We start from the raw sequence: 21,153 nt of genomic DNA on the forward strand, positions 1-21,153 counted from the left end.
AAATTTAATTAATTTAATAATAAAAATTTAATAATTTTCCATGGAAGTAACTCCCTCTTTTTAGAATATTTTTTTCTGCTCTTTATCATTTTTTTATTGATTTAATTCTAAACAGTAAGTCTGTTAGATAAGAGGGGTACAATTCCACACAGTTCCCACCACTGGAGTTCTATATCCCATCCTCTCCATTGGAAGCTTTCCCTATTCTTTATTTAGTTATTTATTTATAAAATGGAAACACAAGACCATAAGATAAGAGGGGTATAATTCCACACAATTCCCACCACCAGATCTCTGTATCCCCTCCACTCCCCTGATAGCTTTCCTATTCTTTAACCCTCTTGGAGTATGGACCAAGGATCATTTATGGGGTGCAGAAGGTGGAAGGTTTGACTTCTGTAATTGCTTCTCCGCTGAACATGGGCGTTGACAAGTCAATCCATACTCCCAGCCTATCTCTTTCTTTCCCTAGTGTGGCAGGGTTCTGGGAAAGCGGGGCACCAGGACACGTTGGTGGAGTCATCTGCCCAGGGAAGTCTGGCTGGCATTATGTTAGCATCTGGAACCTGGTGGCGGTGATTTGGTGGGTTCCTGAAGTCGTTCTAGTCCTGCCTTGTTGCGGTCCCAGATGATCTCCTTTGGTATTCCTAGTTGACCTGGGAGAGAAGAGGAGAGGAGAGAAACACAGCTACTGCTGCTCCATAGCCCCGCCTCCTCTTTTTAGAATATTTGTATCATGTGGCTAGGCAGTGGCACACTAGTGAGTGCATGTTATAATGTGCAAAGACCCAAGCTCAAGCCCACAGTCTCCACCTCCAGAGGAAAAACTTTAAGAGCAGTGAAGCACTGTTGTAGTTGTCTCTCTCCCTCCCATCTCCCCCTTCCCTCTCAGATTTTGTTAATATCCAATAAATAACTTAAAGGGAAACAAAGCAATAGTAAACTACTTTTATCATTAAAATGAAATACTGTTTATTACTGTATCATATTGTTTCAGTCTTCTAATTACTGAAACAATATAGTATTATTTGACCCATCTTTGTAAAAAAGCATCATTTTATAATAAATTAAATTATTAATTTTTGCTATATGTTAATCATAACAAAGCCCTTTTATGTCTGTTTTTAATAACTATATAATTTAAGTAACATTTTAATCATTATTTTAGTGGATTTCTAGTCTGAGGTGAGGCACATGCTTTTGTTTTTATAGTTATATATGATTTTCATAATAGTCTTTTTTGGTTAAAAAATTTTGCTACTATAAAACTGATTTTTATCTCAAGAATGTTTTTTTTTTCTGAATTACAATGACATTAGTCTTTATTGTTTGCTTTTAATCTGTATACCAGTACATTAAAGGTGTTGACTTCAAGTTTTTATAAGATAGCAGTATTCAGGATGAGGATACTGGTTTAACTTTTCTGTTTTGCTATTTCCTCAATTAAAGACAATTTTTATGGTATAAACAGAGTAAGACTAGCTGCCACTCACTTCTAATATAAAAATAATAATTTGAGCAAAGGTGAATTAATAGTACAAAATTTGTATTAGTAGTTTCGTGTATTAGTAATTAATCCTATTATATATTTTTCTCAAGTGAATTTTGGAAAGATTAGAAAATGTAATTAAGTGAGTTGCCAGTAGCACAGTGGGTTAAGCTCAGGTGGTGCAAAATGCAAGGACCGGCGTAAGGATCCCAGTTCGAGCCCCTGGCTCCCCATCTGCAGGGGAGTCACTTCACAGGCGGTGAAGCAGTCTATCTTTCTCTTCCGCTCTCTGTTTTCCCCTCCTCTCCATTTTTCTCTGTCCTTTCCAACAACGACGACATCAGTAACTACAACAATAAAACAAGGGCAACAAAAGGGAATAAATAAATAATTTTTTTAAAAAATAAAGAAAATGACCTAGAGCAGTTTTTCATATGTTTGTTAGCCTTTTGGATCTCCTCTGAGGTGAATGTTTTGTTCATATCCTCTGCCCATTTTTGGATGGGGTCATTTGCTTTTTTGGTGCTAAGTTTGCTGAGCTCTTTATATATTTTGGTGAGTAGTTTCTTGTCTGATGTCTGGCATGTGAAGATCTTCTCCCATTCTGTGAGGGGTCTCTCTGTTTGTTTAATAGTTTCTTTGGATGTGCAGAAGCTTTTCAATTTGATGTAGTCCCATTGGTTTGTTTCTGCTTTAGTCTTCCTTGCAATTGGGTTTGATTCATCAAAGATGTCCTTGAGGTGTATGTGGGAAAGTGTTTTACCAATGTTTTCCTCTAAGTATTTGATTGTTTCTGGTCTGACATCTAGGTCTTTGATCCATTTGGAGTTGATTTTTGTTTCTGGTGAGATAAAGTGGTTCAATTTCATTCTTCTGCATGTTTCAACCCAGTTTTCCCAGCACCATTTATTGAAGAGAGCCTCCTTTTTCCATTTAATCCTTTGGGCCCCCTTATCAAAGATTAGATGCCCATAGGTGTTGGGATTTACTTCTGGGCTTTCAATTCTGTTCCACTGGTCTGTGTGCCTATTTTTGTTCCAGTACCATACTGTTTTGATGATGATGGCTTTATAATATTGTTTAAGGTCTGGGAGTGTGATGCCTCCATTTCTGTTTCTTTTCCTTAAGATGGTTTTGGCAATTCTAGGTGTTTTCAGGTTCCAGATAAATGATTGTAGTGTTTGTTCTATTCTCTTAAAGAAGCTTGGTGGAACTTTGATGGGTATTGCATTAAATTTGTATATGGCTCTGGGGAGAATATTCATTTTGATGATATTTATTCTTCCAATCCATGAGCATGGGATATCTTTCCATTTCTTGGTATCAGTTTCTATTTCCTTGAGTAGCAACAAAAGCAATAATAAACTACTTTTACCATTAAAATGAAATACTGTTTATTACTGTATCATATTGTTTCAGTCTTCTAATTACTGAAACAATATAGTATTATTTGACCCATCTTTGTAAAAGAGCATCATTTTATAATAAATTAAATTATTAATTTTTGCTATATGTTAATCATAACAAAGCTCTTTTATACCACTCTTTCATGTTGAAAACTATTTTCAGTTTCTGTTTCTTCTCTTCCTAACCTTAGCTGAGACGATAAAAAACTGATAGCCAGAGTGAAGGGTAGGTGGTATGTTTGATAGTGTGGATAATGTCAGTGACTATCTAAACTGTTGGTATTACTAACAATTTACCTTCTGGTGAAGTTCATCTTCTTTACAGAGGCTCTTTCAATCTACATAAATTTGGCTCTTGTCTACCATTTGAGAGTTTGTCAGGCTGAAGGAGCTCCTAAATTCTCTGCTCTATATATTCCTCCTCTTTATATGATGATTCCAAATCTCCTGTTTATTTTCTGGAACACATAAACTTCTGGACTTCCAGGATGGATGTGAGGTTGAGGGCTTGCCTGACTACCTAGGTTAGAGTAGAGATTTACCTACTTATTGCACATCTTTTGAATTATACTCTTGTTTTCAGATGACTTTTTCTTCTGTAGAACTTTTTTATTCTACTTTCTGCTTTTTTCTTTTAGATATAGTGATACTCTTTTTACTGTTCTATTTATTAGTATGGTTCCACTCATTTCCTAGGTCTTTATATTCCTACATTAATCAATATATTTAGGTTTTCCAATATCTTATGGAATTGTTGAAGGTTAAAATTGATTTCTCCACAGTCTGGAATGTGGTACAGTGGGTGTTATGCATTTTGACAGGTAGAATATTCTTCTCCAGGAAACTTGGTTTTTATGCTAAGTATTTTGATGAGGTCCACCATACCATAAAGGGTAATCTTCTTCACTTAAACCAATTGTGCAAGTAACCATACCAGTAGAATACCTTCTTAGTATCACTGGATGGACACTTGATTAAACAGCTAGATAACATACCCTAGGCATATTAACACATAATACCATTGTTTACCACCAGTATCACCTCTTCCTCCCCCTCCCCTTTTTCTCCATATCCCTCTGGCTGTAGTTCCATTTCTATCCTTTTCTGTATAGAAAATGTCAAAGAATTATTTCTGTTCACTGTCTCTGTAAATTCTCATTCTTTTTGAAATAATTCAGTCACATTCTGTCTCTTAATACTTAATTGTCTCAGCACTTATTGAGATCAGTAATTACCTTCTTATTGTCAAAATCAGTGCCCCCATTTTTCGTCTATCTCCTTCCTAAAAAAAAAAAAAAAAAAACAGTTTTTTTCCCTTCCTTTTTGATTCACTGTCATTCTTCCCTTGTTTTCCAAATATTCACTGTCCTAGTGGTTCTTAGAAAGCTGAACTGTGAATATTGAATTATTTTAGAAAGCAATCTTCAGACCTCTTCATCTCTTTTATCACTATTTACTCTACAGTCAATAAAGTGAAACCAATTCCTTTGTTTTTTCTGTTTGAAAATAATGTTGGCAAGTTCATGTAAATCAGATCTCTAATTTCCACATATGAGTGAAACCATCTGGTAGTTGTCTGATTTACAAGAACTTGCCAAGGGGGGAAAAAAATCCAAACAAAACAGAAGCAAACAAACTGTCAGACTTGCGAGAACTATGATAGTTATCTTTGGGAGGTTAGAAGGTGGGTATAGTCTTTGGTGGTAGGTATGGGGGGAACTATACATTATAATCTTATAATCTTGTAACAAACTATTAATAACAAGTAAAAATATATTAAATATAAAATAGTTGGTAGTCCTGGAGGTAGCTCAGTGGATAAAGCATTGTATTCTCAAACATGAGTTTCTGAGTAAAATCACCAGCAGCACATGTACCAGAGTAATGTCTGGTTCTTTCTCTCCTCCTACCTTTCTCATAAATAAATAAATAAAAAAAATATTTTTTAAAAGAAAATAAGGTTGAGGGGTCAGAAATTAACTCAACTAATCTAACATAACCCCATCTGTACACAAGGCCATGTTTTTATGGATGATTGACTGCGATGATGTGTCTCCTTTCTCCATTTGTCTCTTCTGCCTACCTCCAACCTCTCGATAAAAGAATAAGAAATTGGGCCAGGGAGACTATTCTGTGATACAGTATAAGCACAAGACTCTGGTTCCACTTCTAAGTGTTTTTTTTTTTTTTTAGTTTTTTAAATAGTTATTTATTTATTTTCCCTTTTATTGCCCTTATTATTTTTATTGTTGTAGTTATTGATGTTGTCATTGTTTGGATAGGACAGAGAAAAATGGAGAGAGGGGGAGAGAAAGATAGATACCTGCAGACCGGCTTCACCACTTGTGAAGCGACTCCCCTGAAGGTGGGGAGCCAGGACCTGGAACCGGGATCCTCACGCAGGTCCTTGCGCTTCGCCCCACATGCCTTTAACCCGCTGCACTACCACCTAACTTATGACTTCTCAGTGTTTTAAAAATAGAAGCTGATGGTAAGAGATAGAATGCAGTCACATCTTACATTAAAAGTAAGTTATATGATAAAGTATTCTTGTATCACTATGGCTCTCAGCTATCAAATTATCTTACCCAAAGGCAGTTTCGTATATATCTTTCCAGAGATATTTTATAAATGTAAACAGAACACTCAGTGCTAGGCAAAATGATACAATATTTAAGAATTTGGATTATGTAGGTAGACTGCCTGTAATCAAATTTTTTCTCTGCCTGTTTTTAGCCATGTAACTGACAAGTTTCATCTCTGACTTACGTCTTTTAGACATAAAAAAATTATAATAGTATATATTGAATACAAATATTCACATTCTTTTCTGCTTAGTGGATATACTCATAGGCACCTTGTTTTTAAATTAACAAATATTTTTATGAGCATTACTTCTCAGTACATGAATCATGTCTAGTTTTTTTAACTGAAATATTACTTTTTTTGTACCCCTCCTATCCTACGCTTTTGTTAATGTCTCCTTTCTTAAATTAAAAAAAATTACTTTTTTGACAATAAGTCAGTTTATGGGATTATTGTCACAGAATACATTTCCACATTTCACCAAAGCAAGTATCAGCACCTCTCAGTCTGTATCACACTGTTATACTCCTCTATCGTCAACTGTCATATCCCCAACCTGTCACCCAAGAGCCCTCCTGAACCACCAGATCAGCTGAGATGGGCCATAGTCCAGTGAGATTTCACCTTATATTTCCCCTTGTATTTAGGTTCCACCTATGGTTTTTTTTCCCCTAATAACTAGTTAACTATTTGATGTAGCACCGGGATTTATGACTCTAAATTTTAATGTTTAAAAGATGATTTTCAAACACATGGCTACTAGACAAGATACATACCTAGTAGGTACTTAAACAACAAAAATCTTTCTCTCATTTCTTAGGGGCCTAGGCAGTGGCACTCCCAGTTAAGTGCACACATTTCCATGCACAAGGACCTGGGTTCAATCCCCCACTCTAGACCTATAGTCAGGAAGCTTCACAAACAGTGAAGCAGGTCTACAGATGTCTCTCTCCCTCTCTTTCCATTGCTCTCATTTCCATCTGTCCTAGCAAATAAAAAAGAAGGGAAAAAAATGGATCTCAGCATCTGGTTAAGCACAGATGTTACAGTGTGCAAGGACCTGGATTCAAGCCCCTTGTCCCCACCTGCAGATGGAAAGCTTCACAAGTGGTGGAGCAGGGCCGCAAGTATTTCTGTCTCTCTCTCTCTCTACCTCTGTAACAATAACAAAGAAAAGATAATTACTTTTGATTTACCTCAAAACTATTAGAATTTGATGTTGAATTTAAATTTAGTCCAGTATGTTGCCATTTAACAGTTGAGTTAGTGCTTCTTCTGTGAGCAATACAAGAGATCTTGTATGAACAAAGAGAAGTAATTGAACCAATTAAATTACCTTAGGCTGGTGAGACAGCATTGTGTTTCTGCAAAAGACTTTCCCAGATCCAATGCCCAGCACCACCATAAGCCAAAGCTGAGCAGTGCTCTGTCCTTTCTATCTGTATCTCTTATATCTCTCTCATTAAAATAAAATGAATAAAACATTCAAAATAAATAAATTATTCAATTTAGAAAATGCTTGCCTGAGCCATATAGGCTCTGAACCCCAGCAATAACCTTCATAGCAATATTAAGTGTTAAGTGCGCTAAGTCAGAAAGAGAAGGATGAATATGCAGTGATCTCACTCATAGACAGAAATTGAAAAATACTACCATGACACCAGTATGCTTTCCCTGGGCAAACAACCTCACCATGTGTCCTGGAACCCACCTCCCCAGAGCCCTGCCCCACTAAGGAAAGACAGAAATGGGTTGGGGGTGTGGATTGACCTGTCAGTACCCATGTTCAATGGAGAAACAATTACTCAAACCAGACCTCCCACATTCTAAGCCCCATAAAGATCTTTGGTCCATATTCCCAGAGGAATAAAGAATAAGGAAGCTTCAGTGATGGGGTTATGGCACTCTGGTGGTAGGAATTGTATGAATTCTATCCCTCTGATCCCACAATCTTGTTGATCATTATTAAATCAATAATTTAATAGAAAGAAGTTGAAAAATAATACACAAAGCAGAACTTGGACAGGAATTAATGTTTTGCACTAAAGTAAATAAGGGGTATGTGTGTGGGGGGGGGTGTTAGGTCCTAGAACATGATGGTAGAGGAGGACCTAGAAGGGGATTGAATTGTGCAAAACTGAGAAATGTTACACATGTTCCAACTACTGTATTTTACTGCTGAGTGTAAACCATTAATTCCCCCCAATAAAGGAAAAATGTAATGAAATTAATATTCGTCTTGTAGTTAGCAATTAAAATATAAGTGCTCAAGCTGGTATGTTTATTCAACAATAGATTTGCATATGTGAAGTCCCAGTTTGATCCCTGGCATATAACAGAGTGATGCTGCTTTTCTGTTTTGTAAGTAAATAGGCATATTTTCAGGGTAATTACACATATACACACAAAAATAATATAATGGCTAACTTCTTTTTGGTAGTGAAGGAGAAACCACTTCAAAGCCCATGTCATAAATATCAAACTGGATTTTTGTAGATTAATTTGTGAAATTGTTCTTTAAGAAACACCTGTAAAATTTAATTAGTGCTCACTCAGTACAAGGAATCATTTTCAATGGAATAAATGAGATTCTAGTCCCATTATTGTATCTGTGCCAGCTTTGTTCAATAGTAATCTATTTGCATATATGTTGGTATGAGAAAAGAATTTCAGATAAGTATACATTTTATATATTTATAGTTTATTTCCATTAATATTACTATGTCATCTCTAAATTCTGAAACTACATTGGTCTTTATGCATTTTTCTTTAGTATATTTACTATATTGTTCATATGTCTAGGATGAGAGGTAGGTCATTACACAATGTCAGTTGGAGTTAGGGATCTCGGTTCATAGAGTTAAGTAGCTTAATGCTAAATTTAAGAAAACCTGAGTCTACTGGTTATTTTCAGACAAGCTTGGTGTTAAATTTTATCTTTTCCAACTTCTGTTTTTTGGGGGGGTGTTATTTGGGTTTTTGTTTTTGATTTTTCTTTGTTTCGGGTATGGGTGTGGTGTTTGTTGCCATGGCTTCAGTGGGGCTTCATGCCTGTGTAATTCCACCACTTCTGGCTGGGGAGAAGGAGCACAGAAACCACCAAATTCTTTCACTGCTTCTGAAGCTTCCTTTTTGCTCAGTGTGCACATTTGATGGCCAGGAAGTTAAACCCAGGTCCTCTAACCTTGTTCTTTGTGTTAAGGCTAAAGTGCCTTTTTCTGGGTGAGCCATCTCCTATTCCCCAAAATTCTTAATCTTCACGTCATTTTGTTTTAGAGATCTAGAAGTACATTTGGAATTAATCACCAGTGGGTAGGACTTTATGCTCAGGAGCTCTAATAGACTAATAGCCCCTGGCTTGTTTTGTTTTCCTTTTTTCTCACTACCTCGGGTACCTCCTGTCTTTGAGCTATTTGCCTTCTTACAAAGACTAATTTTCAAAGTACTTTTAAGCCTTTATAATATAATCATAGATTCTACTAGTCACAGATAAAACTCTAAAGTCACACATCGACATTTGGAAGCAACCATGTTTCTTTATGTATTTATTATATTAAGACACCCTTTCTCAAGAAAGGGAAGCATTTTCATTAAATGCATTTCTCCTTTTTAATTTTTTATTTTATTTTATCAAAGCACTGCTCAGCTCTGGCTAATGGCAGTTCAGGAGATTGAACCTGGGACCTCAGAATCTCAGGCATGAGAGTTTCTTTGCATAACCATTATGCTGTCAACCCCTGCCCTCATTAAATGCATTTCTAAGTGCTCACTAATTTAGATACGTTTTCAGAAATTGTTTGGTTGTTTATTATTATTATTATTATTATTATTATTTATAAAAAGGAAACACTGGTGAGTCGGGCTGTAGCGCAGCGGGTTAAGTGCAGGTGGCGCAAAGCGCAGAGACCTGCGTAAGGTTTCCAGTCCAAGTCCCTGGCTCCCCACCTGCAGGGGAGTTGCTTCACAGGTGGTGAACCAGGTCTGCAGGTGTCTGTCTTTCTCTCCCCCCTCTGTCTCCCCTCCTCTCTCCATTTCTCTCTGTCCTATCCAACAACAACGACATCAATTATAACATCAAGAGCAACAAAAGGGAATAAATAAATAAATAAAATTAAATAACAATAAAAAAACAAATTTTAAAAAAAAAGAAACACTGACAAAACCATAGGATAAGAGGAGTACAACTCCACACAATTCCCACCACCAGAACTCCCCTCCCCTCCCTTCATAGCTTCCCTGTTCTTTAACCCTCTGGCAGTATGGACCCAAGGTCATTGTGGAATGCAGAAGGTAGAAGATTTGGCTTCTGTAATTGCTTCCCCGCTGAACATGGGCATTGACAGGTTGATCCATACTCCAAGCCTGCCTCTTTCTTTCCCTAGTGGGGTAGAATTCTGGGGAATCAGAGCTCCAGGACACATTGGTGGGGTTGTCTGTCCAGGAAAGTCTAGTTGGCACCATGCTAGCATCTGGAACCTGGTGGCTGAAAAGAGAGTTAACATATAAAGCCAAACAAGTTGTTGACTAATCATGAACCTAAAGGCTGGAGTAGTGCAGATGAAGAGTTGGGGGGGGGGGGGCTTACGTTCTGTAGATAGCTAGTAGGCATATTTTAGTCATATTCCAAAGGGCCTGTGGCTATACTAGTTTTTTTTTTTTTTTTCCCTGAGCCTGAAATCTGATATGCAGGTGGATCCAAGTTATTGATAATGTCATGGCTGGAAAAAGGATCAGAAAGTTGGATCTGGGAAGAGAGTAGCTCCCAAATATGGAAAAGATGTATAAATATTGTTGACTGTAAACCCCATCGATTTGATGTGATCTGGGGCCCCATATTCAGATTATAAGCCTATGTGACCTCTGCATCCCTGTAGATCTGTGGTCTTAAGTTGGAACATTCCAAGCTACCCCAACATCAGGATCCAACTTCCTCATATGTAGCATAGAGTATGTTGTCCATCCTCCCTTCAGAGGATAGAACATTCTCTACCGTTGTTGATCCAAGTTGAGGGCAAGGTCCTATGGGGGTCCACAAAGGAGTCTGTTTTGTTGTTCCTGATATAGATGACCAGTAACAATGGAGAGTGGGATTTATTCAAGGTCTAGGCCCATCATGTCTGTTTGGGAATCTCAGGATGCCCCGGATAGGGCCCCAGCTGATAGGGTGGCCTGACAGTGACTAAAGAGTCATCGTGAAAGTATGCCAGTCTGTTGCACTTATTCAGCTTTTGTAGTCCTTGCTTTGATAAAGATATTTTGGGAGTTAGTGAGGAAAGTATAATAGGAAATAGGTGAGAAGGCTATCTAAGTCTAAGTAGACACTATTTCATTATGAACTTCATATTGACTCACTGTAGACTATTGTGCACTTTTGCTTTCAGGTATACATTTTGCCCTAGCTTATGGATACATGTGAACATATGCCCTTTCTCATGGGACCTGCCCTATATCTAGGTTTGGGGACTTTGTTGGGAAGTGAACCACCTTTTTTTGCTTCCAGTGTTACCGCAGGGGCTCAGTGCCTGCACTACGAATCCACTGCTCCTGAAGGCTATTTTTCCCATTTTGTTGCCCTTGTTGTGGTTGTTATTGTTGTTGTAGTTGTTCTTGTTGGATAGGACAGAGAGAAATGGAGAAAGGTGGGGAGACAGCGAGGGAGAGAGAAAGATAGACACCTGCAGACCTACTTCACTGCTTGCGAAGCGACCCCCCTGCAGGTGGGGAGCAGGGGGCTAGAACCAGAATCCTTAACACCAATCCTTGTGCTTTGTACCATGTGTGTTTAACCAAGAAATTGGGTTTTTTACCTTGGTTTAAGGACATTAGCGGTCACTAATTAGAACTGGCCAAAATGAATAGCCAGATAGTAGTGCACCTCAGTTGAGAGCACTAAATAACATGGTTCAAGCCCCTGCTCTCAACTCAAGAACTGTGAAGCAGGTCTGCAGGTGTCTGTTTTCTCTCTCCCTCTCAATCCCCCCATCCCCTCTCTGTCCTATCAAATAAAATAGAAAAGACATAGAAAAGGCAGCCAGGAGCAGTGGATTCTTTCTGGAGGCACCAAGCCCCAGTAATTACCCAGGTAGCAAGAAGAAAAAAGGAATATAGGGAAGGAGAAAGAAAGAACTAGCCAAAATGTAGATGGCACATCAGAATAGCAAATTGGTTGCAAAGATAGAAAGGTAAACCAAGAGACAAAAATATTTCCTTATATTTGTGATTAAAGGGAAATAATGAGGCAGTTGGTGGTCACCCAAGTTAGTGCACATATTACCAAGGAGCCAGGTTGAAGTCTATGCTCCTCACCTGCAAGACTTCAGGAGCTGTAAAGCAGGTATCTTTCTTTCTCTCTCTTTGTCTCTCCTTCCCCTCTCAGTTTTACTCTGTCCTATCAAAGGAAAAAATGACCACCAGGAGCAATGGATTTGCAGTACAGCCACTGAGCCCCAGTGATAACTCTGGTAATAAATGCAAGTTTATATTTAATTATATGTATGTTTATCTTTGAGTGCGTGAATCAGTTGTTCCAAAATATTGGACAGTATATATTTTTTATAATTGGACATTTCTATTCACATATTAGTAACCTAGGGAAAAAAATAAAAAGGGAAATGAATTTTCAGCACAAATTCATTGTCTCCTTTAATCACTCTCAACATTTTTATAACAATATAAAAATAAATATGAGTAGACAAGTGTTTAGTAGTTGTCATAATTCTTTCTCAAAGGACTTGAAACAGATGTTCAGAAATATCTAACAGGGCTGGATGGTGGTACACTTGGTTGAGTGCACATGTTACCATGTGCAAGGACCCAGGTTCAATCCCCTGGTCCTTGCCTGCATGGGGGAAGCTTTCAAGCAGTATAGCATCTGTGGGTATCTTATTTGTCACTCCCTCTCTGTTTCTCCCTCCTCTCTCAATTTCCGTCTATTCTATCAAATAATAAAAAAATAAAATAAATATAAAGCAAATTTTTAAATATGTATTTTTAATGAGATTTCCCAATAGAAGTGAACATTTATAGTACATTAGCACTATGAATAATGAAACAGGTCAGTCGTTTGTTCACAGTATATACATTTAATTTTAGTAAGTCTGTAGAATCCAGCTGTTTTTCAGGGATTGGAGACTATGCCATTCAGTGAGAAACACAGGTGAAAGGGCCATATTTAAGGCTAAACGTGTATTGATTATAAACATGTATGGTGCCTTTGGTTCATCTAAGTAGAGGTATTTAGACACAGAATTCGTGTAGTATGCCCTTAGCCTGTGTATCTGTGTGTGAACATGGAATATAGAGGGGTTGCTAAAGGCACTTTGCTATTCAGAGCCTTCCAGCTGAGAATTAAGATGAGACTCTTTTTTAGTGATGAATTTTAGTCAGCATGAGCCAAACATGTGAGGATATAAATAAACTAAGATGACAACATCACTTCTACAAAATTATTATTTTTTAATTTTTAAAAAACTTTAAATTTTTTGTTTAATCTGTTATACCTGGTTTGTAAAACACAGCAATTGACTGGTTTTCTTCCTACATCTGTATCCAGTGTGAATTTGTGTTCATGGGTAAAGGTCTGATTTTAGATGAATGTTATAACTTTCCTTTCTTTCATAGCCATGAAGCTTATGACTGCTCTGGTGAATGTTGCCTTAAACCTCAGTATTCATCAGGATAATACTCAGAGACAGTATGAAGCTGAGAGAAATAAAATGATTGGGAAGAGAGCCAATGAAAGGTTGGAATTACTACTTCAGAAACGTAAAGAGGTAAATTTCATGGTTACCAAGACTCCTGTATTCTTTAAAGATATAGCAAAAAACCATGCTGGTTTTTATATTTTCATAAGAAGATTTGCATTTGGTTTTGTGGGTTACATTACTCAATCTCAAATATCTTAAACAAACTGGAACATTCAGTCAGTAATTATCTGAGTGTTGTCTGGTATCCTAAGAGAATCAGTACAATTCTGCTTTTGAAAGTAGGTGACCTTGGAGGTAAGCAATTTAAATAAAGATTATCAGACTGATGATTCAGAAAGCACGATAGCTATTGACTTCAGAACTAGCCATTACAGCCCAGAAGATGGCACAGTGAATGAGTATTCAACTCAGTACAAGGTCCTAAGTTTGATCACTGCCATCCTATGTAGCAGAGTGATGATCTGGTTATTTCTCCTTTTCTGTCTTTTTCATTAATAAACAATAAATAAATCTTTTATTAAAAAAGCTGGAGATCAGCAAAGTTCCATTTTCAATAGAAAGCAGAAGTAATTTTTAGAATGTATAGTAGATTGCCATAATTTGAATAATCTTTTATAAAATTCTTCCCAGAATTATTTTAGTAAAATCTGAAATAAAACATATAGTTCAATCCTTAGTACCACCATAAGCCAGAGCCTTGAGCAGTGCTCTGGTTTAAAAGAAAAACAAACAAAAAAGACAAGGTCTAGTATAATATCATTGAAGGTGTCTGGTTACACTTTGCCACAACAGTTCTAGTCATTGTTTAGTGTTTATTGAGAAAGAAAAGTTCTAAAACTCATAGAATGCTGTTGAAATAATTCAGAACTTATAATTTCAGAGTTATACAACAAATTATTAAAAAGTTAATATAGTTTCCAGAATGAGAGTAGCCAGAAATTAAAAGGCACTTCCAAAAGACAAAGCCATAGAAGAGCCTGAGCAATAGTTTAATGTTTGTGGTATGTAAATTGTCGTGCATTTGGCCCACATTCAAGCCACCACTGCATGGGATCTCTTTGGTCATAATGGTAGAGTTCCATAGATGGTGAAGTGGTGCTGACACGACTCCTTATTCTGTGTCTTTTTCCCTCTTTCTGTTCTCTTTCCAAATGTAAAGAATTGGTCATGGCAGGGTGCTAATTGGTATCCTAAATTTACAAGTTACTGGATTCCTTCCCAATGTAGCATTTTACAAATGGGGAGAAAGTATAAAGGTACCCTGTTGTATGATACATATAAAAACCTTGTGTTCACTCCCCAGCACCAGATTAAAAAAAAAAAAATCTGAGCAGAAACACTATTCCAAAAGAATATATACAGATAGCCATGTAGCATATTGAAAAGATGCTCAAGATCACTTGTCATGAGAGAAATGCAATGGGAAACTATAGTGAACTATCTCCTTACTATTATCACAAAAAGCAAAAATTTAGAAAAATAAATAAATAACCTTGTAAGCTATTGGTGGGAACGTATATGACCATCTACAATATCAGAATATTAAAAATAGAACTACTGTGTGACCCAGCAATTCCACATCTGAGTATTTATCCAAAGAAAATAAAAACTTGGGGTAGAGCTGTGGCACACATGTTACCATGCTCAGGACCCTGGTTCAAGCCATGGTCCCCATCAATGGTGGCGGGGGTGGGGTGGGAGCATCACTAGTGGTGAAGTTTGCAGGTGTTTATCTTTTTTATTTCTCTGTATCCTGTCAAATAAAAAAAAATCAAAGGAACAAAGAAAATGAAAACACTAATTCTAAACTGTGTGTGATCTCATATTGGTAATATTATTTGCAGTAGGCAAGATACAAAAACAATCTTAAGCTTATCAGTGGATAATGGATAAAGAAAATATATAGAGATATACATATAGTGATATGTTAAGTTAGCCATAAAAACAATTAAAAAACTTAATTGCAGCAATTTGAATAGGCCTTGAAGACTAGGATTCCTTGCTCTTTTCCAAAGAGTGCGTGAAAACTAACTCATTCCGCCAAGCAATTCTCAGAAAATTCAACTTAGTTCTGACATGTTCTATTCTGGAATCATGTCAGATTCTACACATTAAGAATTGAGTTTCCCATGGTCCGGGAGGTGGTGCAATAGATAAAGCATTGGATTCTCAACAATGAGATCCTGAGTTCGATCCCCGGCAGCACATGTACCAGAGTGATGTCTGGTTCTTTACTCCTATCTCTCTCTTGAATAAATAAATAAATAAATTCTTTTAAAAAAAAAGAAAGAAAGAATTGGGTTTCCCAATACTGCTTTTTACTTCAAATGCCAGTCACAACCCCCAGACCAAGGCTTGGAGCTTCCCTGACGCCCACCTTAGACTTCAGTTGACAGTCTAAAGCCCATCGTTACTGGTTATTATATTGTTGATGCCGTTGGTATTGGATAGGATAGAGCAAAATGGAGAGAGAAAGAAGACAGAGGCAAGGAAAGAAAGAGAGACACCTGTAGACCTGCTTCACCACCTGTGAGGTGACTCCCCTGCAGGTGGGGAGCCAGGGGTTCAAACCAAGACCCTTGCTCAGGTTCTTGCACTTTGCGCCATGTGTGCTTAATCCACTGTTTTATTTATATTTGACAGGACAGAGAAAAAATAGGGAGAAAGATAAAAACCTACAGACCTGCTTCACCATTTGTGAAGCATCCTCCCTGCAGGTGGAGACAGGGTTCAAAACGAGATCCTTGTGCATGGTGGTATGTGCGCTTAACCAAGTGCAACACTGCCTGACTCCCCCTCCATTTTTTTTCTTTCTGATAGATAAAGGGAGGGAGGGAGGGAAGGAAGGACATCTGCACTGCCCTGTTACTCCTAAAATTTCTCCCTTACAAGTGAGGACCAGAGTCTTGAACTCAGGTCCTTACTCATATTGCTCTACTGGGTGAGCCACTGCTCAATCCCCTTATTTGAAGTAGACCTAAAAAGTTCACAAGAAATTAAGACTTTGTAGAAATAATTGATGACACAGTAATAATTTTTTAGTGTCTACAAATAATAAATATTTATTATATAAAACTATACATATATACTGTATACAAGTATGTACAAATAATATAAAAGTACTGTATAAATATCAACTCATTATATTGTATACCTAAAATGATATTAAATAACATTGATTTAGTCACATAGTGTGGAACTTTTTTAATTTGAAGCTGGAATAAAACGTTATCTTAGTTTATATATTTTATCTTTTTTTCTGTTTCAGCTACAAGAAAATCAGGATGAAATTGAAAATATGATGAACTCTATTTTTAAGGGTATATTTGTTCATAGATACCGGTAAGGAATTTTAAAGTTACTTAACAGATTTTTTTTTAATGGAAATAAAGTACTGCTTCTGTATAGTTCTATGTAACTATAAAGTTATGAAACTGTTAGCTTTGTTGTTTTTTTTTTAAACCAGAGCACTGCTCAACTCTGGCTTATGGCAGTGTGGGGGACTGAACCTGGGACTTTAAGAGCCTCAGGCATCAGGCATGAAAGTCTCTTTACATAACCATTATGCTATACCCCCACCCCAGCTTTGTTTTCTAGAAACAGTTTTACCTTTTATTAGCTAAGTGAATTTCATGCTGTTAACTATGGAGGAATTGTGGCACCAGTACTGTCTTCCAAATTCACTGCTTATACTGTTAGAAGGATTCTATGAACTTGGATTTGTACTGATGGATTAGTTATTAATAAAATATTGTTATGTTAATTTGGCCTTCATAAAGTTTGATTGACTTAGTATTTGAAAAAAAATTAAATGCACAACTTCCTAACCTGTGATACTGATTTGTTCTGTAATCAGATTAACCAGTAGTCTTCAAAAAATGCCTCTCTGAAAAAGGAAAAAGCCTATAGAAAAGGGAACCTCAGCCGATAGACCACTAATGAACATCACTGTTCTTTAGTTTCATCTACAAACATAAAAGAAAGTAGCAAAGTCTTTTTATCATGCTCTGTTGCTAATTGAGTTTAGTTTGTCTTATGAAATCTTGGAACTTTTAAATTGCTAACCAGATTGGTATAAAGCACATTCCTCAGAGAATAAGTGCTAGCTCTACTTTTCAACTTCTCTTAACTGAGCATACTATGATATATGATACATTTAGGTAGAGATGCACAAATAATCACTACTTTTAGGTACATTTAAGACTAATTGATCAGTTAGAAGGGAAATTATTTATTTATTTTCCCTTTTGTTGCCCTTGTTTATCGTTGCTATTGTTGTTATTGCTGTCGTTGTTGGATAGGACAGAGAGAAATTGAGAAAGGAGGGTAAGACAGTGGGAGAGAAAGATAGACACCTGCAGACCTGCTTCACCACCTGTGAAGCGAACCCCTTGCAGGTGGGGAGCCGGGAGGCTCAAACCAGGGTCATTATTCCTGTCCTTGAACTTTGCGCCATGTGCGCTTAACCCACTGTGCTACCGCCCAGCTCCCTAAAGGAGAAATTATACTTTCTGTAACTTGACAACGGATTTTAACATTTTTTAACAAAATAAAAAAAGATTATTTGAAGTAGGGTTAAGGCTTTAGTGTCTGTTTTAAATGAAATTTCATATACAAGCCACACTTACTAATTTACAAATTTAATTGGTAAGAAGCAAGAATTTTCACATACCTGCCTTACAGTTTGTTTTTTTTTTTAATTATAGCCTTATAGTTATAATTAATGTAAAATAAACTGAAAAAAATTAGCTTAAGGGCATAATTTGATGAATTTTAATATGTCAAATTATAGAATTCAACCAAATTTTTTTCATCTATGTTGAAGAAGGATGACTTGTTATCATATACTCTTTTGAATCTCTCTACTTTTGGTACCAGGGTGATGCTGACTTTGCAGAAGGAGTTGAAATGTATTCTGATTTCTTAATTTTCTGGAAAAGTTTGATAGAGTGGTATTGTTTCTTCTTTGAATGTGAAGTATAACACTGGGGCCTTTAGTTTTATTTCTAGGAATGTATTTTAGCTACATATTTCTTAGGTAGGCCTAAAGTTGTGTTGATGTCTTATAAGAAAGTGATAATCTTTAAGTGGTTGTTGGTTCAAAAAGTATCAGCAAAAGTTTATAATATTTTTGGTTTAAAACATTTCTTTCCCTTATCAGTCAGTCTCCTTAGAACTAATCAGTTGTATTTGTTTTTCTTAAAATGTGATTGTGGCTATACTAGACTACTCTTATGGTCTGTATTTTATTTACTCACTTATGTTTTACTTACTATGGGTGTCACTTTCTCTGTTCTATTATTTCTTTTCTTTTTTTTTAATACTTATTAGATAGGAAGCGAGGGGGGACAGACAGTAGGAAGGAGGGAGAGAGAGAGAAAAAAAAACTAGGGTACATGTGCTGCTGGGGGTTGAATTCAAGACCTCATGCTTGAGAGTCTAATGCTTTCTTTATCCCGAGTCACCTCCTAGACCACTGTTCTTTAGTTTCTTAAAGTGAATTCAGTTTTCTGAAAACTGAAGTAATTAATTTGAAGCTTTTCTCTGGAATTCTTTTAGAAATTAAGATAAAATGTCAGATGCTTTTCTATATCTATTATAATCATTGTGGGTGGCAGTAGCAGAGTAGGTTAAGTGCTCTTGGCATGAAGCCCAAGGACAAGTATGAGGATCCCGCTTAGATCCCCCAGTTCCCCGCTTGCAGGGGGGTCGCTTCATGGGCTGTGAAGCAAGTCTTCAGGTTTCTATCTTTCTCCCTCTCAGTCTTCCCCTCCTCTCTCTATTTCTCTCTGTCTTATGCAACAACAACAGCTATGACAACAATAACAACAACAAGGGCAACAAAATGGGAATAATGGCCTCCAGGAGCAGTGGATTTGTAGTGCAGGCACCAAGCCCCAGCAATAATCCTGTAGGGAAAGAAAGAAAGATCATTGTGAACTATCTCCTTTTGTAGCGCTATTTAGCTATTCTTGCATTCACAGCCCAACTTTACCGCCGCATATAATAATCTGCATACAAACAAACCTGAAACCCAGAGGAACAGCAAGGGACAAAATGTTAGCTTACAGAAAGTGATGGTGAGGAAGTCAAAGAAACAACTACTCCTAAGAAAGGAACTTCATGAAGCAACATGAAGGTCGATAAGGAAGACATCTATAAGATGTGGAACTTTAATCTGGTGGCAGGTGCACCTGCTGTCCTGAAATCACAGCAGTCCAATCCTATTAAAATCTTGTACTTAACAACATTGGTGCAAGAGGCAAAGAGCAATAAGCTGTAAACATGGTAGGAATTGTGTCTGCCTTCTCGAATCCTTCTGCAGTCTTGCTAAGAGTAGGGCTAATAGAGACCTTGTTAGAATCCAGTGTCTAATAGCAAACCATGTGGACAGATTCCTGAAAGAATACTCTGCCTCTAGTTTTGTTTGCAGCAAATTAATATGGGACTTGACAGAAAATTTTCAAGAGTGTTAGCAAAGAGAACAATCCTTCCCTAGCCCTTTTCTGACCAGTAGCAAACAAATCAGGCTCTTAGAGCAAGGGGATGCCACTGCCTGCGGTGCTCCCTGGCCAACCCATAGCTTGCCAGACTTTCCTGCAAGTGTGTGTGCATAGTTAGCACCGGGGACTGAGGCGTCTTTAGACTAGAATGTCTGTGTGTGGCAACCTAGTTACTATGAGCATTTGCCACTTCACACCCCTGGTTGCTATCCAGACTGTCTTAACCTCCATTCTATAACTTCTGTCAAGAACTTGTGACTATAAACCCTGATCACTACTCCAGCCTGCTCAAGTACAGTCTCCCTTGCCCAGGTCCTTACAGAGCACCAGCCATAATGGGAAAAGGTATGGGGGTTTGGTGGTGGGCAGGGAGGAATACATGCACTGATGGATCAAGATAACCTCAAGAAAATTTGAAATTCAAGAAGGTTATGTAAATTTCCTAAGTAAGACTTAAAATACTCCTCCTGAGGATACTCCTTCAAATGAATTGTTTGATGGTAGAATACTTCAGTGAATTCAGAGAAAATTGAAAGAGTTCTAACAGAAAACAATATAACTAGAAAATATAGTTTCTGGGATTTAATCTCAATATCTCTCTCTCTCTCTCTCTCTCTCTCTCTCTCTCTCTCTCCCCGTCTGTCTCTCCCTCTTTCCCCCTTTTTCCACCAGCAGAAACAGAAGCCAAATGTTGAAAGAGCAGGCTTGTGGACAGAGTATAGGAAACCAAAAGTCAAGAACTAAAGAACTGAAACAGATGTACCTAATATAAGTTATGTAACAACTTAAGTGTCACATTGTCAGGAAAAAGGAAGGGGCAGAATTCTTACTTGAAAATAATGATGGGCAGGGAGCTAGTTAGTGGCTCATAAGGTTAAACAAGCATAAGGACACGCACAAGGAACCCAGTTCAAGCCCCTAGGTCTCCATCTGCAGGGGAGTAGCTGCACAAGCAATAAAGCAGGTCTGCAGGTGTTACCTAAGAAAGGGTAGAATTGCAGAGTTAGAGGGGATCCATTGGACTTTAAAAGCATAGTGGTACTTTGGTGGTGGGTGTAACATCTTTTAAAGAAGAGTGAAATTGTACTTCTAAAACATACGTAGTTTGAAAGCCAGTGTAACTTAAAAATATATATATATGGTTCAAAATGTGTGTTTTCTGTTTCCAGTATGTTTTTCCATTTTATTTAATTCACTTTAGTATTTCTTCAAGGACTGACTTAGTACTAGTAAATTCCTTTAACTTTTTTTTGTCTTAAAAACTCATCATCCCTTCAAACACTACTGATAATATAGCAGCATAGAGAATTCTTGTACTAGGGTCTTTTCCATTCTGATATTTTTATATATCATTCTGATGAAAAACTTATTGGCGCCTCTTTAAGTTTTCTCTAAATACTCTTAATATTCTGCTTATCTTAGATATACAATATTAATTATTATTTTCTCTTTTTTTTATTAAT

General features: G+C 37.0%; 1 protein-coding gene across 4 annotated transcripts in view; it reads left to right on the top strand.

The window, feature by feature from the left end:
- The window catches only part of STAG1 (STAG1 cohesin complex component), a 445,812-nt gene that overhangs the window by 249,839 nt on the left and 174,820 nt on the right, over positions 1 to 21,153 (top strand). For all 4 annotated transcript variants that reach the window (XM_060196862.1, XM_060196869.1, XM_060196854.1 and 1 more), the window contains 2 exons: positions 13,102 to 13,253; positions 16,456 to 16,529. In XM_060196862.1, coding sequence (XP_060052845.1) covers positions 13,102 to 13,253; positions 16,456 to 16,529 — 226 coding nt within the window. The remainder of the gene's footprint in view (positions 1 to 13,101; positions 13,254 to 16,455; positions 16,530 to 21,153) is intronic.

The sequence above is a fragment of the Erinaceus europaeus genome, chromosome 1, assembly GCF_950295315.1.
Source record: "Erinaceus europaeus chromosome 1, mEriEur2.1, whole genome shotgun sequence".
NCBI lineage: Eukaryota > Metazoa > Chordata > Mammalia > Eulipotyphla > Erinaceidae > Erinaceus > Erinaceus europaeus.